Below are 25,776 nucleotides of genomic sequence, written 5' to 3' on the forward strand. Positions count from 1 at the left end.
TGTGTGAGTGTGTGTGTGAGTGAGTGTGTGAGAGTGTGTGTGTATGAGTGTGTGAGTGTGTGTGTGAGTGAGTGTGTGAGAGTGTGTGTGTATGAGTGTGTGAGTGTGTGTGTGAGTGAGTGTGTGAGAGTGTGTGTGAGTGTGTGTGTGAGTGAGTGTGTGAGAGTGTGTGTGTATGAGTGTGTGAGTGTGTGTGTGAGTGTGTGTGTGAGTATGTGAGTGTGTGTGTGAGTGTGTGTGTGTGTGTGAGTGAGTGTGTGTGTGTGAGTGTGTGTGTGAGTGTGTGTGTGCTACTTTTTGCGGGAACGTTTACCCAAATCGCTCCGTCAGTTGGGCATCAGTTTCACGTTACATCACGACCAGCGTCACCCGTTCATTTTGAGAGTGGATTCAGGGGCTACCATTTCACCCAATCCCATCATCTTGCTGCCTTCTGTGAATGACCATGCAGCCTTCTAATAGCAACCTGGGAGCCCACTCTACCACTGCTCAGAGTCCACGTCACAGCAGACACGCTTCAGAGGTAATTCACTCTGATTCTTCATCTCGCTCATGGAAGGGTTTTAGTTGAATAAAGCAAGTTTAGATTTAGAGTTAGTGATGAGAGCTAAAAAGTAGTCAAAAGAATAGCAATTGACCTGCACTGCAAAATAAGATGATGGAAGGTAAATTTGTGCTTATCTTGTGTAGAGAAAGTTTACCAGACTGATTCCTGGGGTGGCGAGACTGACGTATGAGGAGAGATTGAATCGGTCAGGATTATATTCGCTGGAGTTTAGAAGAATGAGGGGGGATCTCATAGAAACCTACAAATTCTGACAGGGCTAGACAGGGCAGACGCAGGGAGGATGTTCCCGATGGTGGGGGGAGTCCAGAACCAGGGGTCACAGTCTGAGGATTCGGGGTAGACCATTTAGGACGGAGATGAGGAGACATTTCTTCACTCAGAGGGTGGTGAATGTGTGGAATTCACTACCACGGAAAGTAGTTGAGGACAAAACATTGAATGTTTTCAAGAAGCAGTTAGATATAGCACTTGGAGTGACAGGGATCAAAAGATATGGGGGGAAGGTGGGATCAGGATATTGAGTTGGATGATCAGCCATGATCAAAATGAATGGGGGAGCAGGCTCAAAGGGCCGAATGGCCTCCTGCTGCTCCTATTTTCTATGTTTCTACTATCATTGTCCAAATATCTCTGAACACTTCAAATTACTTTGGAGGGTTACCTCAGCAAACGATGGACTCATTCTACACAGGGAAATGGAGTCAGTGAGTGTTTTTAATGCTGCCTCGGACACTGAGGTGAGCAACCTTGCCTCCTTTGAGTAGTGTCCTGAGCAGCAGAGAGGACATCAACCCAAAGAGTGATCCAAACGGAGGCACCTCCGACCCCCCAGCACTGCAAAATCCAGCTGTGGGTTTTAAGTGACCAAGGTTGAGGTAGGCCTCAAGGAGGGTTCAGGTGACATGGAGCATTGCTGACCCAGATCCAACAATACATTCTGGAGAAAAGTGAATCTCGGGTCAGATGTTTCACTGGAGCAGCCTTCAGGAGAACAGCAACAACCACACAACCCTGCCACAGCAACCTCTGCAAGACGTGTTGGATCATCGACACGGATGCCATCATCTCACGTGAGAACACCATCCACCAGATACACGGTACATACTCATGCGATTCGGCCAACGTTGTCTACCTGATACGCTGCAGGAAAGGATGTCCTGAGGCATGGTCCATTGGGGAGACCATGCAGACGCTGCGACAACGGATGAATGAACACCGCTCAACATTCACCAGGCAAGAGCGTTCTCTTCCTGTTGGGGAACATGTCAGCGGTCAAGGGCATTCAGCCTCTGATCTTCGGGTAAGCGTTCTCCAAGGCGGCCTTCAAGACACGCAACAACGCAGAGTCGCTGAGCAGAGACTGATAGCCAAGTTCCGCACACATGAGGACGGCCTCAACCGGGATCTTGGGTTCATGTCACACTATCTGTAACCCCCACGACTTGCCTGGACTTGCAAAATCTCACTGACTGTCCTGGCTGTAGACAATACACATCTCTTTAACCTGTGCTTGGCCCTCTCTCCACTCACATTGTCTGTACCTTTAAGACTTGATTACCTGTAAAGACTCGCACTCCAACCATTATCTTGCAATTGTGTCTTTGTCTATATATGCTGTGTTTGTGAACCCAACTCTCCACTCACCTGATGAAGGGGCAGCGCTCCGAAAGCTCGTGATTCCAAATATACCTATTGGACTTTAACCTGATGTTGAGACTTCTTACTGTGCCCACCCCAGTCCAACGCCGGCATCTCCACATCATCACTGGAGTAGGTGTGAGCTTATGAACTGCGCCCCATGAGGATTTAATTCGACTTGATTTATTATTGTCACATGTATTCGGATACAATGAAAAGTATTATTTCTTGTGCACTATACAGACAACGCATACTGTTCATAGAGTACAGAGGGGAGAAGGAAAAGATACAGTGCAAAATATAGTGTTACAGTCACAGGGTGTGGAGAAAGATCAGCTTAATATGTGATACGACCATTTAAAAGTCTGATGGCAGCAGGAAAGAAGCTGTTCTTGAGTCGGTTGGTACGTGACCTCAGACTTTTGCATCTTTTTCCCAATGGAAGAAGGTGGAAGAGAGAATGTCCGGGGTGCGTGGGGTCCTAAATTATACTGGCTGCTTTCCCGAGGCAGCGGGAAGTGTAGACAGAGTCAATGGATGGGAGGCTGGTTTGCGTGATGGACTGGGCTTCGTTCACGACCCTTTGTGGTTTCTTGCGGTCTTGGGCAGAGCAGGAGCCATACCAAGCTGTGATAACCAGACAGAATGTTTTTTATGGTGCATCTGTAAAAGTTGGTGAGAGTCGTAGCTGACATTCCAAATTTCCTTAGTCTTCCAAGAAAGTAGAGGCGTTGGTGGGGCTTTCTTAACAATAGTGTCGGCATGGGGGGACTAGGACAAGTTGTTGATGATCTGGACACCTAAAAACCTGAAGCTTTCGACCATTTCCACTTCATTTATATAGCACCATTAAAGCAGTTAAACATCCCTGGTGCATTATCAAACAGAATTTGACACTGAGACACAAAGGGAGATATTCGGAATGTTGAGCAAAAATAGAGAGATTTTAAGGAGAATCTCCAAAGGAAAAAAGAGATGTAAAGAGGCAGAGAGAATTGGGTTGGGTGTGTGGGGGATGGATGGAAGTGCCAAAGCTTGGGGCCTTAGTAGCTGAAGACATGGCCGCCAATGGTGGAGCGATTAGAAGCAGGGATGTACAAGAGGCCAGAATTGGAGGAGTGCAGAGATCTCAGAGGGTTCTAGGTTTGGAGGAGGTCAGAGATCATAGAATCATAGAATCCCTACAGTGCAGAAGGAGGCCATTTGAACCATCGAGCCTGTCCTGACCACAATCCCACCCACGCCCTATCCCCGTAACCCCACGTATTTACCCTGCTTGTCCCCTTAAACACATGGCCAATCAACCTAGCCAGCACATCTTTGGACTGTGGGATTTGATTTGATTTGATTTATTATTGTCACACGTATTAACATACAGTGAAAAGTATTGTTTCTTGCGTGCTATACAGACAAAACATACCGTTCACAGAGAAGGAAACAAGAGAGTGCAGAATGTAGTTTTACAGTCATAGCTAGGGTGTAGAGAAAGATCAGCTTAATGCGAGGTAGGTCCATTCAAAAGCCTGACAGCAGCAGGGAAGAAGCTGTTCTTGAGTCGGTCGGTACGTGACCTCAGACTTTTGTATCTGTATCCCAACGGAAGAAGGTGAAAGAGAGAATGTCCGGGGTGCGTGGGGTCCTTGATTATGCTGGCTGCTTTGCCCAGGCAGTGGGAAGTGTAGACAGAGTCAATGGATGAGAGGCTGGTTTACGTGATGGATTGGGCTATATTCACAACCTTTTGTAGTTCCTTGTAGTCTTGGGCAGAGCAGGAGCCAGACCAAGCTGTGATACAACCAGAAAGAATGCTTTCTATGATGCAGTTGTAGCTGACATGCCAAATTTCCTTCGTCTTCAGAGAAAGTAGAGGAAACCGGAGGAAACCCACGCAGACACGGGGAGAACATGCAAACTCCACATAGACAGTGACCCAAGCCAGGAATCGAACCCGGGTCCCTGGCGCTGTGAGGCAGCAGTGCTAACCACTATGCCACCCCTATGCACCAATAGATGAGATGACAGAAACAGTGAACGGTTAGGCTGAGGAGCAAGTCGACTTCACCACATCGAAGTTATGAATGACCCATGTTTTCTTTGTAAAGGAAACCTGCCTCACGTCAAGAAATAAGAATTAAGCTCGAGTAATAACCAGTTAATTTTCAAGGAAAAATGCGAATGAAGTGTAAATCTTTTGTTTAATGTACATGAATTGAACAATTGCGAAATCATTCCATTAAGTATTGCTTTAAAATTACAGCCATTATTAATAACAGGAGGATTGAACTTGGCAGCAAGGGAAAAAGAATGATTTAACTTGTCAACTTTGGCGAGGGACTTGGAAAACTATTCTTTGACTTTTTCTTCCCCTCCCCGAGCTCAGTTTTTATGAAGGTCTGTTTTTCCTTTACTGTAAGGATTCCTGCGACTGAACATTGCGCCAGCGAGCAGCTTGGGATGGAAGAAATTCGTTTGCCAGTATGGGGCTCGCTTGTAGGTCAAAAGCTTTGTGACTCATGTGGATCGCTCGCTTTTATAATGTCAGGAAGGTGGGATCAACCAGGGTGTGTTCACAGATCGAAAGGCCACAGTTTACCGCCCTGTTGGCATCCGATTTTGAAGTTCCCCACAAGCTACCTCCCAAACGCCAAACCTCACTCGATAAAAGCAAATTACCGCAGATGCTGGAATCTGAAACCAAAAGAGAAAACGCTGGAAAATCTCATCAGGTCTGGCAGCATCTGTAAGGAGAGAAAAGAGCTGACGTTTCGAGTCCAGATGACCATTTGTCAAACCTCAACAGGGTGTGGTTTTTTTTGAAAGGTTCAGGCTTGAGTCTCTGAGCCACACCAAGCTTTCAGGGGAGCAGTGGCTGAAGCATTTCGCATTGGGAGGCAATGGCCTAGTGGTATTGTCACTAGATTATTAATCCTGAAACTCAGCTAATGCCCTGGGGACCCGGGTTCGAACCCTGCCACGGCAGCTAGTGGAATTTAAATTCAATAAAAAATATCTTGAGTTGAGAATCTTCTGATGACCATGAAACCAATGTTGATTGTTGGAAGAGTTCATCTGCTTCACAAATTGGTGGCACTGCTGCCTCACAGCGCCAGGAACCCGGGTTCAATTCCTGGCTCGGGTCACTGTCTGTGTTGAGTTTTTGCACATTCCCCCCATGTCTGCGTGGGTTTCCTCCGGGTGCTCCGGTTTCATCCCACAGTCTGAAAGACGTGCTGGTTAGGCGCATTGGCCGTGCTAAGTTCTCCCTCAGTGTACCTGAACAGATGGAGTGTGGCATCCAGGGGATTTTCACAGTAACTTCATTGCAGTGTTAATGTAAGCCGACTTGTGATACTAATAAATAAACTTAAAACATAATGTCCTTTGGGGAAGGAAATCTGCCGTCCTTACCTGGTCTGGCCAACATGTGACTCCAGAGCCACAGCAATGTGTTTGACTCAACTGCAACTCAGGCAACTAGGGATGGGCAATAAATGCTGGCCAGCCAGCGACGCCCATGTCCCATGAATGAAAAGAAAACCCAGTGCATTTATATAGCACCTTTCATAACTTCAGAAAGACCCGAAGAACTTTCCAGCCAGTGACATTGAAATGTTGAAACATAGAAAATAGGTGCAGGAGGAGGCCATTCAGCCCTTCGAGCCTGCACCACCATTCAATATGATCATGGCTGATCGTGCACTTTCAGTACCCCACTCCCGCTTTCACTCCATACCCCTTGATCCCTTTAGCCGCAAGGGCCATGAACTGGCCCCAACATCTTTCTGTGGTAGAGAATTCCACAGGTTCACAACTCTCTGAGTGAAGAAGTTCTTCCTCATCTCAGTCCTGAATGTCTTACCCCTTATTCTTAGACTGTGACCCCTAGTTCTGGACTTCCTCAGCATCGGGAACATTCTTCCTACATCTAGCCTGTCCAGTCCCATCAGGATTTTATATGTTTCTATGAGATCCCCTCTCATTCTTCTAAATTCCAGTGAGTACAAGCCCAGTCGATCCAGTCTCTCTTCATATGTCAGTCCTGCCATTCCAGGAATCAGTCTGGTGAACCTTCGCTGGACTCCTTCAATAGCAAGAATGTCCTTCCTCAGACTAGGGGACCAGAACTGCACACAATACTCAAGGTGTGGCCTCACCAAGGCCCTACATAACTGCAGCAAGACATCCTCACTCCTATACTCAAATCCTCTTGCTATGAAGGCCAGAATGCCATTAGCTTTCCTCACCGCCTGCTGTACCTGCATGCCAACCTTCAGCGACTGGTCCACCATGACACCCAGGTCACGTTGCACTTCCCCTTGTCCTAAACTACCACCATTCAGATAATAATCTTCCTGTTTTTGCCACCAGAGTGGGTAACCGCAGGTATAGTCACAGTTGTAGTGTCGGGAGCACGCTGAATTGCAAATTCACCCAAGTATTCTGAGGATTGTGTTGTATTATAATTTAGATTTTGCAAAGGGGCAAAAAACGTAGGGCTCGAGCTGGGCTTGATGTCTGGACAGGGATTTCTCTTTCAGTTGAGAAACCAGTTGTTCAGGTGAAGCTCAGTTCTCCCAGTGCTCAATCAATCCTTATCTGTGATATCTTAGTTAGGGTCACTAGTCCATAGTTTGTGTTCCCCAGTCACTGTCCAGTTTGACCTGTAGTCTACTCTTGGAGTCAGAGTATCCCTATGGTGCAGAAGCTGGCCATTCAGCCCATCGAGTCTGCACTGACTCTCCAACAGAGCATACAACCCAGACCCTACCTCTGTAACCCCACGTATTTACCCCGCTAATTTCCCATGACCTTTGATTTGATTTGATTTATTATTGTCACATGTATTAACATACAGTGAAAAGTATTGTTTCTTGTGCGCTATACAGACAAAGCATACCATTGATAGAGAAGGAAAGGAGAGAGTGCAGAATGTAGTGTTACAATCATAACTAGGGTGTAAAGAAAGATCAACTTAATGCGAGGTAGGTCCTTTCAAAAGTCTGACAGCAGCAGGGAAGAAACTGTTCTTGAGTCGGTTGGTACGTGACCTCAGACTTTTGTATCTTTTTCCCGATGGAAGAAGGTGGAAGAGAGAATGTCCGGGGTGCGTGGGGTCCTTAATTATGCTGGCCGTTTTGCCGAGGCAGCGGGAAGTGTAGACAGAGGGCCTGATTTTACCATTTTCCTTCTAAGTGCTGTATCTGGGCACAATTCAGATCCAACTTGTAAACCCTGTTCTCAGGCGCCCCCCATACACAATCAGCCTGAAAAATAAAATTGTGGGTCTGAATCGCGCTGTGGGCGGGGCTGATCGCGCTTGAAACGATCGGAGTTCTGAACTGCGCATGCGCAGTTAGAAAAAAAATTGCAAATCGCGCCGCTGTCACGTCACTCCCGGGTCGCACAAAGCAGATAAAGCGGCCCGGGAGCGATGGTCCCACAGACATCACCCCCACCCCCATAACTTTCCCCCTTATCCATCCACCCATAACTTTCCCCCTCATCCACCCACCCCCCCCCCCCCCACGCTACCCAGACCGATCGCGATCCCCCGCCCCCTTTCCCCCACCGATCGTCCGCAGTGTGGCAGTGGACCCGCTGCACTCCACCCTCCCCAAGATCCATCTGGCCTCCCTCCTCCTCCCCCCCCCCACCAGAGATCCATCTGTCCTCCCTCCCCCGCCGTCCACCAACGATACATCTGACCCGCCTCCCCCTTCGCCCCCCACCACCGATCTGAGTCAGAGAGCCGTTGGAAGCGCTAAATTTACCTCTTCAGCAGCTGGAGCGCCCGAAACAGACTTTTATTCAGCATGTCCATTACGGCGCGATTCCGGATTGGCAAATGCATTTAAATCGCCGTTGCGCCCGTTTCGGGCGCGAATCGGATCGCAGCCATTCCCGGGTCTCAGTAAAGTGGCAATCTGCACGGACGCGAGCGTGGATGGTGTTAATGGCCTCACACCCAACTTTGCCACGTTTCCGCACCCGAAAACGGGCGCGACGCAATGGTAAAATCGGGCCCAGCGTCAATGGATGGGAGATTTATTTGAGTGATGGACTGGGCTTCGTTCGCGACCCTTTGTAGTTTCTTGTGGTCTTGGACAGAGCAGGAGCCAGACCAAGCTGTGCTACAACCAGGCTTTCTATGGTGCATCTATAAAAGTTGGTGAGAGTTGTAGCTGACATGCTGAATTTCCTTGGTCTTGTGAGAAAGTAGAGGTGTTGGTGGGTTCTCTTAACTATAGTGTCGGCATGGGGGGACCAGGACAGGTTGTTGGTGATCTGGACACCTAAAAACCTGAAGCTCTTGACCATTATACAATGGGCGGCACGGTAGCACAGTGGTTAGCACTGCTGCTTCACAGCTCCAGGGACCTGGGTTCAATTCCCGGCTTGGGTCACTGGCTGTGTGGAGTTTGCACATTCTCCTCGTGTCTGTGTGGGTTTCCTCCGGGTGCTCCGGTTTCCTCCCACAGTCCAAAGATGTGCGGGTTAGGTTGATTGGCCATGCTGAAAGAAATTGCCCTTAGTGTCCTGAGATGCGTAGGTTAGAGGCATTAGTGGGTAAATATGTAGGGATATGGGGGTACGGCCTGGGTGGGATTGTGGTCAGTGCAGACTCGATGGGCCGAATGGCCTCTTTCTGTACTGTAGGGTTTCTATGATTTCTACTTCGTCCCCGTTGACGTAGACAGGGGCATGTTCTCCTTTACGCTTCCTGAAGTCAGTGGCAATCTCCTTCATTTTGTTAACATTGAGGGAGAGATTATTGTTGCTGCACCAGTTCACCAGATTCTCTATCTCATTCCTGTGCTCCACCTGGTCATTGTTTGAGATCCGACCCACGACGGTGGTATCGTCAGCAAGCTTGAAAATTGGTCACTAAGGGGCAATTTATCATGGCCAATCCATGGACTGTGGGAGGAAACCAGAGCACCCGGAGGAAACCTACGCAGACACAGGGGGAACGTGCAGGTTCCACACAGACAGTGACCCGAGGCCGGAATTGAACCCGGCAGCAATGCTAACCACAGTGCACCGTGATATTATACTGTATTTATATTGCAGTAGGTGAATACTCTGGGTTCCCAATCTTCTCAGTCACATCCCTATTGGTCAGTGGATGAATGAACGCACCTGATGTGATTTCACTTGGACCTTTAATGGAATCGATAAGATAGAAGCAGAGAGGTTGTTTCCACTGGTGGGTGAAACTAGAACTCGGGGGCATGGCCTCAAAATAAGGGGGAGCAGATTTAGGACTGAGTGAAGGAGGAACTTCTTCACCCAAAGGGTTGTGAATCTGTGGAATTCCCTTCCCAGTGAAGCAGTTGACGCTACCTCATTGAATGTTTTTAAGGCAAAGGCAGATAGATTTTTGAACAGTAAAGGAATTAAGGGTTATGGTGAGCGGGCGGGTAAGTGGAGCTGAGTCCACGAAAAGATCAGCCATGATCTTATTGAATGGTGGAGCAGGCTCGAGGGACCAGATGGCCCACTCCTGCTCCGAGTTCTTATGTTCTTATGTTTACTTCTCAGTTTGCCCCGGTGACTAATGTCCATTTCCCTTTTGCTTTTTCCTCTAGGCTCTCAATGGCTTTGTCCTGGTCGTCACAGCAGACGGACTCATTTTCTATGTTTCCCATACCATTCAGGATTATCTGGGATTTCACCAGGTTAGTATCATAGAAACCACCATTGTATTCCTTCCAGTTAAAGGCCGTGTCTTTGATGACTTGGCACGATTGGGAATATCTGAAAACTGTCGATAATAACTGGATCTCCCCAATGGATGCCCATAGCGCCAGGGACCCGGGTTCAATTCCAGTTCAAGAAGGCAGCTTACCAGCACCTTCTCAAGGGGCAATTAGGGATGGGCAATAAATGCTGGTCTAGCCAGTGATGTGCATGTCCCAGAAATGAATAAGATGAAAACATGATGATAGAGCTTCAAGCCACCATTGTTGGACGCTGTGACTGCGAGCATTTGTCCGTATCTTCGGGGGAGGAATGTCGAGAAGGACAACAGTGAAGGGATTGATTCTGTTGCTAGGTCCAGTTAAGCTGTGGCTGGTTAGAGCAGAGTCAGGGGCGGCTGGGACAGAGGTGGGAGTTGGGCAATGTCATCCCTGCAATGGAGGAACCTGAATTACTCTGTGGGCTGAATGGCCTGCTCGCTTCTGTCCCTTTTCTTTCGAACTCTGCAATTCCAGCCACACCACCCAGGCCACTCTTTCATGGCTGTTGGCTACTTCTGAGACTGAGAATGTCACTTGCCTACAGGGTTTGGGGGGGTGACTGAAATTTCCAGATATGTAAACTGAACTCTAAGGGTGTGATCTTACCGACCACTCACGCCACACTCCCGCTGCAGTGAGGTCGGAGAATTTGGCAAACAGCCCAATCTCTGTTCACTGCAGCTGGATGGCAAAATTCCACCGGCATGAACGGTGGTAACATTCCGGCCTAAAACATCCTAATGTTCAAATATAATAGACAACCTCCATTGCAGAAGATGGCCATTCGGCCCATCGAGTCTGCACCAACTCATACCCAGGCCTTATCCCACAACACCACACATGTACCCCACGTATGTACCCTGCTAATCCTCCAAACCTTTGTACACTGTGGGGCAATTTAGCATGGCCAATCCACCTAACCCGCACATCTTTGGACACTAAGGGGCAAATTAACATGGCCAATCCACCCAACCCACATAACTTTGGACACTAAGGGGCAATTTAGCCTGGCCAATCCACCCAACCTGCACATCTTTTGGACTGTGGGAGGAAACCGGAGCACCCGGAGCATCCAAAGATGTGCGGGTTAGGTTGATTGGCCAGGTTAAAAATTGCCCCTTAGAGTCCTGAGATGCGTAGGTTAGAGGGATTAGCAGGGAAATATGTGGGGGTAGGGCCTGGATGGGATTGTGGTCGGTGCAGACTTGATGGGCCGAATGGCCTCCTTCTGCATTGTAGGGATTCTATGATTCTATGAAACCCACGCAGACACAGGAAGACCGTGCAGTCTCTGCACAGACACTTACCCGAGGCCAGAATTGAACCCGGGTCCCTGGCGCTATGAGGCAGCAGTGCTAACCACTGTGCCACCATGCCGCTCAGCTTCTACACTTTTTAAAAACATGGAGTGAGGTTCCCAACTTAGAAATTATAATCCATACCGAGGCTTTCTGCTTTGTGTTAAACATAGGCTGGCCAGAGGAGTCCCATGCTGCCTGTCCCTCATGCTTTCCAATGTTTAAATCAGTGACTAGATTAGATTTGAATAGTGTATTTCCACATGCTTTTTATTTAGGGAAGGGAATAAAAATCAGCCTTTACTGGAGTTTCCGTTGCTGGTGAAATATTCCAGAGTAACAGGAACAATATATTTTGTCCTAAAGGCCTCAAATTACTTACGGATTTTTCTAAAGCTGTCTGGGGTTGAACTATTTGCCATGGGATAATTCTAGTTGAATGGTATTTGGTTATGAACTGTGAGAGTGTGAATGTTTATTGATTTTATACAGGCCTGTAGCCTTCCTATAGTGAGTTACAGAGATGGGCCCCCTCAGCCTGGTCAGAGGCCTCAGGCCTGGTTGTCCAGGTAGCCAGGCCCTCAGTGACTCTCAGTCTGAGTTCACATGCTGAACAGTAAAAGCTCCCCTATAAACGTTGCCAGCACTGGTGTCAATGTCACAACAGTTAACAAACTTCGGAGGTACTGATCAATTTGCAGTGGAAACAATAGGCATAAATCACAATAGATTCCAGAAAGACTCTTGGTTAATACATTCAAGGCCTCGCTGTTATTTTGAGCTTTAGATTCTGACCGCCCTGTTTTAGAAACAGAGAAACTAGAAGCAAGATTTGGGCATTCGGCCCCTCGAGACTGCTCCGCCAATCATTACAATCACAGCTGATCATAGAATCCCTACAGTGCAGCAGGAAGCCATTGAGTCTGCACCGAACACAATCCCCCCCAGCCCCTATCCTTGTTGTCTCATGTATTTACGCTGCTCGTCCCCCTGACACAAAGGGGCAATTTACCATGGCCAATCAACCTAACTCACACACCTTTGGACGATCATCATCATTAACCTGTTCCTGCCTTCCCCCCTTTTGATCCCCTTTGCCCCAAGTGCAAATGCTGCACTTGCGTGCTAGCTTTTTGTGATTTTTGCACCAGGGCCCCCAATTCCCTCAGCGTTGCAGCTTTCTGCAGTCTTTCACCATTTAAATAATATTCAGCTCCTTTATTCTTCCTGCCAAAGCACATAGCTTCACATTTTCCGACATTATATTCCATCTGCCAAGTCTTTGCCCATTCACCTAACCTTCTCCACCTGTGACGTCCTTGAAGGTGACGTCACAAGTGGAGAAGGTGGTGAATAAGGCATATGGCATGCTTGCCTATATAGGACGGGGCATAGAGTATAAAAGTTGGGGTCTGATGTTGCAGTTGTATAGAACGTTGGTTCGGCCGCATTTGGAATACTGCGCCCAGTTCTGGTCGCCACACTACCAGAAGGACGTGGAGGCTTTAGAGAGAGTGCAGAGGAGGTTTACCAGGATGTTGCCTGGTATGGAAGGGCTTAGTTATGAGGAGAGATTGGGTAAACTGGGGTTGTTCTCACTGGAAAGACGGAGGATGAGGGGTGACCTAATAGAGATGTATAAAATTATGAAAGGCATAGATAGGGTGAATGGTGGGATGCTTTTTCCCAGGTCGGTGGTGACGTTCACGAGGGGTCATAGGTTCAAGGTGAAGGGGGGGAGGTTTAACACGGATATCAGAAGGACGTATTTTACACAGAGGGTGGTGGGGGCCTGGAATGCGCTGCCGGGCAAGGTGGTGGAGGCGGACACACTGGGAACGTTTAAGACTTATCTAGATAGCCACATGAACGGAGTGGGAATGGAGGGATACAAAAGAATGGTCTAGTTTGGACCAGGGAGCAGCGCGGGCTTGGAGGGTCGAAGAGCCTGTTCCTGTGCTGTATTGTTCTTTGTTCTTTGTTCTTCTGTATCCCTCTGTAGACTCTGTGTCATCCTCACCACTTGCCTTCCCACTTATTTCTCTGCCATCCACAAACTTTGCAACAGTACATTCACTTCCCACATTAATATATATTGTAAATAATTGTGGCCCCAGCACTGATCCCTGTGGCACTCCACTAGTTACAGGTTCCATCCTGAAAATGCCCCTCTTATCCCAACTCTCTGCCTTCTATCAGTTAGCCAATCCTCTGTCCATGCTAAAATACTACCCACTACACAATGGGCTTTCATCTTATTTACCAGCCTACTGTGCGGTACCTTATCCCAAAACAATCTTCTTCCCAACTATATCTGGGCTAATGGTAAGATACTTGGTAGTGTGGATGAACAGAGGGACCTGGGTGTCCATGTGCATAGATCCCTGAAAGTTGGCACCCAGATTGATAGGGTTGTTAAGAAGGCGTACGGTGTGTTAGTTTTTATTGGTAGAGGGATTGAGTTTCGGAGCCAGGAGGTCATGCTGCAACTGTACAAAACTCTGGTGCAGTCGCATTTGGGGTATTGCGTACAGTTCTGGTCGCCGTATTATAGGAAAGATGTGGAAGTGTTGGAAAGGGTGCAGAGGAGATTTACCAGGATGTTGCCTGGTATGGTGGGAAAATCGTATGAGGAAAGGCTGAGGGGCTTGAGGTTGTTTTCGTTAGAGAGAAGAAGGTTAAGAGGTGACTTAATAGAGGCATGCAAGATGATCAGAGGATTAGATAGGGTGGATAGTGAGAGCCTTTTTCCTCGGATGGTGATGGCTAGCATGAGGGGACATAGCTTTAAATTGAGGGGTGAGAGATATAGGACAGATGTCAGAAGTAGGTTCTTTACTCAGAGAGTAGTAAGGGCGTGGAATGCCCTGCCTGCAGCAGTAGTGGACTCGTCAACATTAAGAGCATTCAAATGGTTATTGGATAAACATATGGATGATATTGGAATAGTGTAGGTTAGAGGGGCTTTAGATTAGTTCCACTGGTTGGCGCAACATCGAGGGCCGAAGGGCCTGTACTGCGCTGTTATGTTCTATGTTCTATATTGCAATGAAGGCCATTTGAGAATCAGCATGAGAGGGCGAGGCTGAGCAGATTCAGCAGAACAGGTCCGTGGAGTTTAGAAGAAGCAGTTATAGAATCCCTACAGTGCCGAAGGAGACCATTCGGCCCATCGTGTCTGCACCGACCACAATCCCACCCAGGCCCTATCCCCATAATCCCATGCATTTACCCTAGCTAATCTCCCTGACACTAAGGGGCAGTTTAGCACGGCCAATCCACCTAACCCGCACATCTTTCGGACTGTGGGAGGAAACCGGAGCACTCGGAGGAAACCCACGCAGACACGGGGAGAATGTACAAACTCCACACAGATAGTGACCCGAGCCGGGACCCTGGCGCTGTGAGGCAGCAGTGCTAACCACCGTGCCACCCAATGATCTCCATTCAAATGTACACAACGCCACCAACATGAATCTAAACATTCTTAGACTGTTTGACAGAGTTGATGGTGAGAGATTGTTCTCCCCCGGGCATCTCCGCACTGGCTGGAGAATTAGAACTAGGGGGTCATCATCTCAGAATAAAGGAACAAAGAACAAAGAAAATTACAGCACAGAAACAGGCCCTTCGGCCCTCCAAGTCTGCATTGATCATGCTGCCCGACTGAACTAAAGCCCCCTGTCCTTCTGGGGACTACATCCCTCTATTCCCATCCTATTCATGTATTTGTCAAAGCGCCTCTTAAAAGTCACTATCGTTTCTGCTTCCGCTACTTCTCCCGGCAGTGAGTTCCAGGCACCCATCACCCTCTGTGTAAAAAAACTTGCCTTGTACATCTCCTTTAAACCTTGCCCCTGAGTTTGGAGCTGCAGATTTTGGGTTTTAGTTTTAGAAGGGGCATCAAGCTGAAAAGAAGTTTCTCTCTCTCCCTGGTTTTGGAGATTCTGCTGGTTAGCTGAAAGCAAGGTCTTGCCTTTCTGAAAGGGGGAATCAGCTGCTGGTGGCTTGCCCAGAGTCCCTGGTGTTTTGGGAAACTGTGCTGACTTCAAACTTTTCTGAGTTTATCCAGAGAAATGCAAACTTCAACCAAAGGACTCAAGTCCAGTATCACGTGAGCATCAGCCCATGCTGTATTAAACCTGTTTGAAGGGTCTTCTTTATGGGATTGGTTTGATTGGGACAGTTCCCATATTTGTTAAAGGTTATACATTATCGTGGTTGTTTTGATGTTGTTTGTAATTGATAGAAGTTATTGCTAATTTTCTTATTATACATGTCAACTATATTCTGAAATAAACTTTGTTTGATAAAAGCTCCCTAGTGGGTCATTTGAATCATACCTGAAATTTCCATGCTGTAAACCTCTCTGATTCTATAGACAGTTACAGGGTAAGCTGGGTATAGAGGGATATGGGCCAAATGTGGGCAATTGGGACTCGCTTAGTGGTTTAAAAAAATGGGCGGCATGGACAAGTTGGGCTGAAGGGCCTGTTTCCATGCTGTAAACTTCAATGACTCTATGACTTTATGAAACACCTCATGCTTATCCTCGCTAAATTCAAGTTGAAAACTTATGATCCAGGTGGGCTCCATAGAACACTTTGAAGTTTCTGGCCTGAATTAAAACAAGGGGCAATGGAATCGGGAAGAAGATGACATTGAATTAGAGGATCAGCCATGATTGCATTGAGTCAAGGAGTCATAGAGGTTTAGAGCATGGAAACAGTCCCTTCAGCCCAACTTGTCCATGCTGCCCTTTTTTTTAACCACTAAGTTAGTCCCAATTGCCCGCATTTGGCCCATATCCCTCTATACCCATCTTACCCATGTAACTGTCTAAGTGCTTTTTAAAAGACAAAATTGTACCCGCCTCTCAGTCAACAGTGGAGCAGTGTGTGGAGGCCGAATGGCCTGCTCCTGCTTCTATCTCTTATATCCTAATGTTTGACAATAACTCCATGCCAAGCTTGTTTAGTCAACCTGCAGAACAGGATTACTACTGGATTTAGTTGCAAATTGACAAATCGCTCTTTTCATTGTTACCGGAGTAACTGGAGGAATGTCGCGACCACAGTTCTAAGGGCTTTATTGAGAAAGATAACGTTAAGAAACTAGCCGGCTTGGCACTCAAGCTTTTCAATGTTCTCTATTATCAGACTGATGTGATGCACCAAAGCGTGTTTGAGTTGATTCACACTGAAGACCAGCAAGAATTCCGTCGAAACCTTCATTGGGCCCTGAACCCGCCAATCATCACCGAGGCAGAGAAACCTCGAGCAGGCAAGTGGAGGAGACATCACTCCTCAGCGCTTTCATTTTCTCCTTCTTTCGCGATCTTTCGGAAAAGACCCAAGGTCCACATTGCCAGACAGGGTCACGGCTAGAAAGAGGAGGGTCGGAGGCAGAGACAGTTAGTGAATGCTGCGTTTTGTTTTGAGAGATGGAGCAGGGGGAGGGGACTGAGGTAGAACAATGAGGAGGGCATTCATTCTCAGGATGCAAGCATCGCTGGGCAGTGCCAACCTTTATCGCCCATTCCTTATTGCCATGCGATGTTGGCATTGGGCTTCCTTCATCAGCTGAGTGGCTGGTTCGGCCATTTCAGCTGGTATCTGAGACTCCAGGATGCATCAGGCCAACATCCTGTTCTGACTTAATCTGAGCAGCTGATTACAACACCCTCGCCCCCCCCCCTCACTCCACCCCCACCCCCCACCTCAACACACCTCGAGCCCAGGGGCACTGAGTCCAATTGTTGAGATCAGTTCTCTCGAGCCGGGACAGGGGTCGAGTTTGAAGGCTGCCTTGACTCCATTTGGCACCGGATGCCGAGGTTTCCAATGCGGCGTTGAGCAGACGTGGAGTTCGCTGGTGTTCTGCCCAGTGGTGCCACCACGGCTAAAGCATGTGGGGGATCTTTGGTGTCATATTCTGGGGGTTGACAGTTTTGAGGTGCAGGGGAGCAGCAATGAAGCTGGGACAGCGCCAATTGACCTTCCTTGCAGCAGCGTAGTGGCATTCACTTCTCCTCAACGTGCAATGCACATCTAGCTTCATCACACATCAGAGGAACTGTTTCTCCATCGTTATTACACCAGCTTACCAAATGTTTAAATTGTGCTTCTATCCCCGACAGGCGACAAAGTTACCTCGACAGCTGTCATCCCTTATAATCCTGAACAGTTACCACCAGAGAACACATCCTTTCTCGAGAGGAACTTTGTCTGTCGATTCCGTTGTTTGTTGGACAATTCATCCGGTTTCTTGGTATGTCGCCACCTTCAATCCTCCGTGCTGGCAGCGAACGGTGTTCTTGCTGGCTGGAAACGTTACCTGACTCGGCCAATCAACTGGCCGAACAATCCCTTTCTCCTGCAGTGTCAGTAGTTGCGATTGTTTGAAATTTGGTATTCTTGTGTTTGTCCTGAAGAGTGCAAGGAGAAAAGCTCCAACAACGTTGCCCTCCTAGCAGCAAACTCCAAGTGACTGGTTATGCATATTTTATAAAGTACCCAAGACTTCTCACTCCCTAAACTGTGATGCGTTGAGGACAGCTCAGTGAACTTTGAAGCACAGAAACTAGGAGCAGGGGTAGACCATTCGGCCCATCCAGACTGCTCCACCATTCAGTATGATCGTGGCTGATCCTCTATCTCAATGTCACACTCTTGCTTTCTCCACACATCCCTTGAGAGGAAAGTCAAACAGTTTTAGGGAACACACAATAAATGGGAATATACTAAGAGGGGTAGATGAAGTGAGAGATCTTGGTGTCCAAGTACAGAGGTCCTGAAAGGCAGCAGTTCAAGTAAACAAGCTGATAAAGAAGGCATATGGAATGCTCTCCTTCATTGGCAGAGGGATAGAATGTTGGAATTGTGCAAGACTCTGGTGAGGCCACAACTGGAATATTGTGTGGAGTTCTGGTCACCACATTACAGGAAGGACGTAACTGCTGTGGAGAGAGTGTAGAGGAGGTTGACAAGAATGTTGCCAGGGCTAGAAGAGTGTAGCTATGAGAAGAGATTGGATAGGTTGGGATTGTTTCCCTTGGAACAAAGAAGGTTGAGGGCTGATTTGTTTGAGGTGTACAAAATAATGAGGGGAACAGATAGAGTGGACAAGAGAAAATTGTTTCCCTTGATGGAGAATTCTGGAACCAGGGGACACAGATTCAGGATAAGTGGCAGTCGGTGTAGAGGGGACATGAGGAAGAACTTTTTTACTCAGAGGGTGGCGGGTGTCTGGAATTCGCTGCCTGGGTTGATGGTGGTGGCAGAGACCCTGAACTCTTTTAATAAGTACCTGGATCTGCACCTTAAGTGCTGTAAACTACAGGGCAATGGGCCGGGTACAGGGAGGTGGGATTAGAAAGGGCACCTGAGTGTCCTTGGGCTGACATTCCTCATGCCCACGTTCCGGTCCTTTCCACATAACCCTTGATTCTCTTACTGATCAAAAATCTCTCTATCTCAGCCTTAAATATGCAAGAAGACTCTGCCCCCTCAGCTGTCCGTGGCAAGAAGTTCCAAAGGCTCTGAGAGAAGAAATCCCTCCTCATCTCAATCTTAAATTGGTGCCCTTTATTCTGAGGCTCTGCTCTCTGGTCCTAGACTCTCCCATGAGGGGAAATATCCTCTCAGCGTTTACCCTGTCAAACCGTTTAAGGATCCGATATGTTTCAATGAGATCACCTCTCATTCTTCTAAACTCCAATGAGTAGAGTCCCAACCTGTTTAACCTTTCCTCAATCCCTCCATACCGGGGATCATCCGAGTGAATCTTCTCTGAACTGCCTCCAATGAAATAACATCTTTCCTGAAATAAGGGGACCAAAACTGCTCAGTTCTGCTGAGAAATCTGCGCAGGGCAAATTGTCCACTACCAGCCCGAGACGGTAATCGTACGATGTAAAGTACATAAAGTTTATTTATTAGTGTCACAAGTCGGCTTACCTTAGCACTGCAAGAAGTCACTGTGAAAATCCCCTAGTCGTCACACTCCAGCGCCTGTTCGGGTACACTGAGGAAGAATTTAGCATGGCCAATGCACCCTAACCAGCACGTCTTTCGGACTGTGGGTGGAAACCGGAGGAAACGGGGAGAGCGTGCAGACTCCACACAGACAGCGACCCAAGGCCGGGATTGAACCCGGATCCCTGGTGCTGTGAGGCAACAGCGCTAACCACTGTGCCACCGTGCCACCAGTACAGATGTGTACTTGGATGTTTACTCGATTGGTTTCTGAGATGACAGGGCTGTCCTGTGAGGAGAGATTGAATGGATCATAATTGCTGGAGATTGAGAGGTGATCCTAAAATCTGAGGAGAAGCGGTTTCCCTTGCTGGGTGAGTCCAGAACACGAGGTACAGTCCTCTTCACTCAGTGTGACACACTCAGTAGACAAACCTCTGCAATGCTATGTTATTACAAAGGCACAACTCTACCTCCAGGCTTTTTTTCCTGGTTGATGCTCCGTAACTGCAAAACTGAAAAAAGAAATATTTTTACTCAGAGCTTCCATCCCACTGAGGAAGTGCAGGGCCAAACCACCTCCAACAACCTGCTCTGAAAACTCTGCTCACATTTTTTGACAGTTGTGACAAATTGCCCGACAGCCGCTCAGGACAACTGACAAGATTCTAAATTGAACGATACACAACGTTCTAAGAGAAAAAGATCAATTCACCCATCTCCCAATGTTAACAAATCCTCTAAAAAGAGGCTGGGACCTGCACCTTCATCAAAAATTACTCAGGTCTTCCTTTGGGAACTTACATACCTGATCTGAGTACTAAGCTTTAGAACATAGAACATAGAAAGTCACAGCACAAACAGGCCCTTCGGCCCACAAGTTGCGCCGATCACATCCCCACCTCTAGGCCTATCTATAGCCCTCAATCCCATTAAATCCCATGTACTCATCCAGAAGTCTCTTAAAAGACCCCAACGAGTTTGCCTCCACCACCACCGACGTCAGCCGATTCCACTCACCCACCACCCTCTGAGTGAAAAACTTACCCCTGACATCCCCCCTGTACCTACCCCCCAGCACCTTAAACCTGTGTCCTCTCGTAGCAACCATTTCAGCCCTTGGAAATAGCCTCTGAGAGTCCACCCTATCCAGACCCCTCAACATCTTGTAAACCTCTATCAGGTCACCTCTCATCCTTCGTCTCTCCAGGGAGAAGAGACCAAGCTCCCTCAACCTATCCTCATAAGGCATGCCCCCCAATCCAGGCAACATCCTTGTAAATCTCCTCTGCACCCTTTCAATGGCTTCAACATCTTTCCTGTAATGAGGTGACCAGAACTGCGCGCAGTACTCCAAGTGGGGTCTAACCAGGGTCCTATAAAGCTGCAGCATTATCTCCCGACTCCTAAACTCAATCCCTCGATTAATGAAGGCTAGTACGCCATACGCCTTCTTGACCGCATCCTCCACCTGCGAGGCCGATTTAAGAGTCCTATGGACCCGGACCCCAAGGTCCTTCTGATCCTCTACACTGCTAAGAATGGTACCCTTCATTTTATACTGCTGCTCCATCCCATTGGATCTGCCAAAATGGATCACTACACACTTATCCGGGTTGAAGTCCATCTGCCACTTCTCCGCCCAGTCTTGCATTCTATCTATGTCTCGCTGCAACTTCTGACATCCCTCCAAACTATCCACAACACCACCTACCTTGGTGTCGTCAGCAAACTTACCAACCCATCCCTCCACTTCCTCATCCAGGTCATTTATGAAAATGACAAACAGCAAGGGTCCCAGAACAGATCCCTGGGGCACTCCACTGGTCACTGACCTCCATGCAGAGAAAGACCCCTCCACAGCCACTCTCTGCCTTCTGCAGGCAAGCCAGTTCACTTTGGTGAAATCTATCCATCAACTTTTGAGACATTGGTCGATGCTCCTTGGCTTCCCCTCAGCTTTTTCTTGGCAGCGGGAGGTGGGGCGTTGTTCACTGGTGGTGGGATCTTCCAGTCCTGCCGCTGTCAATGGAATTCCCATTGGAGCCCCCCCCACCTCCACACTGCTGGGAAACCCCCAGCATGGGGGCGGGGGGGGGGGGGGCGCCACCGGCGGGACAGAGAATCCTGCCGGCATGAACAGTCGGAGAATTCTGGTCCATAGTGTTTACAAACGGGGCGAGAGCAAGACCTCCCCCCACCTCCAATGGCAGCAGTAATAAGAGATCAGTCATTAGGATTGAGAATGAGGAGACATTTCCATTCAGAAGGTTGTGAATCTTTGGAATTCTTTACCCCCCTCCCGCAGAGCTCAGTCATTGAGTAAGTTGGATAGATTTTTGGATACTCAGGGAATTAAGGGATCTGGGTGTACAGGTACACAGGTCACTGAAAGTGGCAACGCAGGTGGAGAAGGTAGTCAAGAAGGCATACGGCATGCTTGCCTTCATCGGCCGGGGCACTGAGTTTAAAAATTGGCAAGTCATGTTGCAGCTTTATAGAAGCTTAGTTAGGCCGCAGTTGGAATATGGTGTCCAATTTTGGTCACCACACCACCAGAAGGATGTGGAGGCTTTGGAGAGGGTACAGAAAAGATTTACCAGGATGTTGCCTGGTATGGAGGGCATTAGTTATTAGGAGAGGTTGGAGAAACTTGGTTTGTTCTCACTGGAACGATGGAGGTTGAGGGGCAACCTGATAGAAGTCTACAAGATTATGAGGGGCATGGACAGAGTGGATAGTCAGAAGTTTTTTCCCAGGGTGGAAGAGTCAATTACTAGGGGGCATAGGTTTAAGGTGCGAGGGGCAAGGTTTAAAAGAGATGTATACGAGGAAGATTTATTACACAGAGGGTATGGGTGCCTGGAACTCGCTACCGGGGGAGGTAGTGGAAGCAGATATGGTAGTGGCTTTTAAGGAGCGTCTTGACGAATACTGAATAGGATGGGAATAGAGGGATATGGCCCCCGGAAGGGTAGAGGGTTTTAGTTCAGTCGGGCAACATGGTCAGTGCAGGCTTGGAGGGCCGAAGGGCCTGTAACTGCGCTGTAATTTTCTTTATTCTTTGTTCTTTGTTCTTTATAAAGCAGGGAGTTGAAGCTGAGGTAAAAGATCAGCCCTGATTTTCCGGAATTAATTCTTGAATAATAAGGGGATCAGGGGTTATGCAGAAAAGGCAGGAGAATGGGGATGAGGAAAATATCAGCCATGATTGAATGGCGGGGTAGACTCAATGGGCCGAGTGGCCTAATTCTGCTCCAATGTCTTATGGTCTTATGGAATGGTGGGAGCAGGCTCGAGAGGCTGAATGGCCTCCTCCTGCTGTGAATTCTCCCATGATTCCCTTTCAGCTGGGAGTTGCAGTGAAGGTTCCGCGCTTGCTGCGGTTAATCTCCGTTGACCTTGGTTGATGGATTCGCAATGACATCTCCCCTGCCTCAAGGAATCTGAACTCTCCGTAATGCTAATCAGGTCACATATCACAGTATTTATTCCTGGGGTGACACAGAGCAGATGAGCCAGTGAGTTCATTGTCGCTGGAGCTTATAGCATGTCACTGAAACTCCAAACCGTTCCCCCCACCCCCAGCAAGTCTGTTGGACATCGTTGCGAAAGTGGGCTTTAACCTCGCCAGTTACGATATCAGATGTCCACGGGACAGACGGATGGTGTTGAAACCGCATAGATCCCGAGTTGAAGTGACAAGTTTTTTTTACAAATTGGCTATTTCAGTGCCATCAGCACAAGTGGTGAGTATCTATGTACCTCGGATAGATGAATGCCCGCAACAATCCAGATGTGTTACCTCCAGCTGTCAAAATGAATAAAGGACAGAAACCCACCCAGATCTCACAGGGTGGGCTTCTTGTCTTTCTCTGACAGCAGAGCTGTCACCCCTTCACCGCCAATCCCCAACCCTGCCCCCCCCCCGCCCCGAAATTAACCCAGGACCTCACGGACAGGGTAAGGGAACCCTGAAGTTGTGATCTGTCACCCAATGCTCCGTCACAGGCTGTAGTGTGGACCCTTAAACCCACCTCCCCCCGAGCCAGCCATCAGTGAAATCTGTAGTTGTGGTGGGAACTTCCCCTTTCCAGCTCCAACATTGCTGATAGAAATACTGTCTAAAGTTGTACCTTGTGCAGTCAATAGCTGGGTTTCTAACGCTGCACTGAGTAATAGTATTCACCAACAGAACCTGCGCCCAAAAGAGAACTTCATATCTGTGTGTTGGTAAAAGTCTCTGTTGTGATTAATTAGTACATTATTTTTAAACTGTTTTTTATTTGATTTTTGATTTGATTTATTATTATCACATGATTCTAGGACTAGTATATAGTGCAAAGTATTGTTTCTTGCACGCTATACAGACAAAGCATACAGTTCATAGAGAACGAAATGAGAGAGTGCAGAATGTAGTGTTACAGTCATAGCTAGGGTGTAGAGAAAGATCAACTTACTGTGAGGTAGATCCATTCAAGGGAAGAAACTGTTCTTGAGTCGGTTGGTACGTGACCTCAGACTTTTGTGTCTTTTTCCTTATGGAAGAAGGTGGAAGAGAGAATGTCCGGGGTGTGTGGGGTCCTTGATTATGCTGGCTGCTTTGCCGAGGCAGCGGGAAGTGTAGACAGAGTCAATGGATGGGAGACTGGTTTGCGTGATGGATTGGGCTACATTCACAACCTTTTGTAGCTCCTTGCGGTCTTGGGCAGAGCAGGAGCCATACCAAGCTGTGATACAACCAGAAAGAATGCTTTCTATGGTGCATCTGTAAAGGTTGGTGAGATTTGTAGCTGACATGTCAAATTGAGGGTCCTCACACTTCGGATATGTGAAGTGTGGGGAGAAGGTAAAAGAGGGTGTCCGTGTAAATGGATCACGATAAGTTAGGATAGAGGTACAAAATGTAATTAGGCAGGCAGGCACGGTGGCACAGTGCTTAGCACTTCTGCCTCACAGCGCCAGGGACCCAAGTTCGATTCCCAGCTTGGGTCACTGTCTGTGTGGAGTCTGCACATTCTCCCCGTGTCTGCGTGGGTTTCCTCCGGGTGCTCCGGTTTCCTCCCACAGTCTGAAAGACGTGCTGGTTAGGGTGCATTGGCCATGTTAAATTCTCCCTCAGTGTACCCGAACAGGTGCCGGAGTGTGGCGACTGGGGGATTTTCACAGCAACTTCATTGCAGTGCTAATGTAAGCTTACCTGTGACATGAATAAATAAATAAAAAATGAAACAGTGGCCTTTATTTTAAGGGGACGGAATATAAAAGTAAGGAATTCTTGCTCGAACTATACAGGGCCTTGGTGAGAGCCTGCCTCAAGTTTTGGTCTCCTTACTTAAGGAGGGGTAGACTGGAAACAGTTCAGGGAAGGTTCACTAGGTCGACTCCTCGGATGAAAGGGTTGTCTTCTGAGGAAAGGTTGAGCAAGTTGGGCCTATACTCATTGGAGTTTAAGAACGGAGAGGTGAATTTATTGAAACATCAAAGATTCTGAAGTAGATGCTGAGAGGATGATTCCCCCTCATGAGGTTAGCCAGCACGAGGGAGCGCAGTTTCAGAATAGGCGTCTGTGAGATGGAAGTGAGAAGGAAATTCTTCTTTCAGAGAGTGGTGGATCTTTGGGACTTTTCGTCGCTGTGGAGGCTGGATCATTGAATGTATTTAAGGCTGAGATTGGCAGATATTTGAACTGTCAAAGTCAAGGTTATGCATGAAAAGACAAGACAGTGGAGTTAAGGCCGCAGTTGGATCAGACATGATCTTATTGAATAGTGGGGATGGCTTGATGGACTGAATTGCCAGCTCCTCCTGTTTCTTATGTTCTTCTGCAGCGACACGTAGCAACACCCATTGACTTGAACCCAGCAGGAGTATGCGAGGCCTTTTGTTTTCATGTTTGTGTTTCCTATTCTCCCACTGGACCGTGTACCCTGTACTCTGGAGAGAGTGCCTGTTGAAAACAATGGGCTTAAAAAGCAAATGGTCGGCACATTCCAATGAGTATAGGCCCAACTTGCTCAACCTTTCCTCAGAAGACAACCCTTTCATCCTTGGAGTCGACCTAGTGAACCTTCCCTGAACTGCCTCCAGTCTACCCCTCCTTAAGTAAGGAGACCAAAACTTGAGTGGTTAGCACTGCTGCCTCACAGCGCCAGGGACCCGGGTTCGATTCCCGGCTTGGGTCACTGTCTGTGTGGAGTCTGTACTTTCTCCCCGTGGATTTCTCCGGTTGCTCCGGTTTCCTCCCACAGTCCAAAGATGTGCGGGTTAGGTAGATTGGCCATGCTAAATTGCCGTTTAGGTCACAGGATGCATAGGTTGGAGGGGTAAATATGTGGGGTTACTGGGATAGAACCTGGGTGGGATTGTTGTTGGTGCAGACTCGATGGACCGAATGGCCTCTTCTTGCACTGTAGGGATTGTATAATTAGCAGAACTCCCTCTCCCCAACTCTGCCATATTTCTCAGAAGGTTTCATATTTGGAATCTGTGTGTGAATGTTCAGTGTCTTCCTTCTTTCCGTTATCACCTCGAGATTGTTTTTTCTCTGACGG

At 47.9% G+C, this 25,776-nt stretch overlaps 1 protein-coding gene across 1 annotated transcript in view; it reads left to right on the top strand.

Annotated features, from left to right (window-relative positions):
- Positions 1–25,776, top strand: part of ahr1b (aryl hydrocarbon receptor 1b) — a 151,381-nt gene that overhangs the window by 94,756 nt on the left and 30,849 nt on the right. The window contains exons 4-6 of the mRNA XM_078204480.1: positions 9,796–9,885; positions 16,406–16,529; positions 17,386–17,516. Coding sequence (XP_078060606.1) covers positions 9,796–9,885; positions 16,406–16,529; positions 17,386–17,516 — 345 coding nt within the window. The remainder of the gene's footprint in view (positions 1–9,795; positions 9,886–16,405; positions 16,530–17,385; positions 17,517–25,776) is intronic.

This window comes from Mustelus asterias, unplaced genomic scaffold, assembly GCF_964213995.1.
Source record: "Mustelus asterias unplaced genomic scaffold, sMusAst1.hap1.1 HAP1_SCAFFOLD_347, whole genome shotgun sequence".
In the NCBI taxonomy this organism is placed as follows: Eukaryota; Metazoa; Chordata; class Chondrichthyes; order Carcharhiniformes; family Triakidae; genus Mustelus; species Mustelus asterias.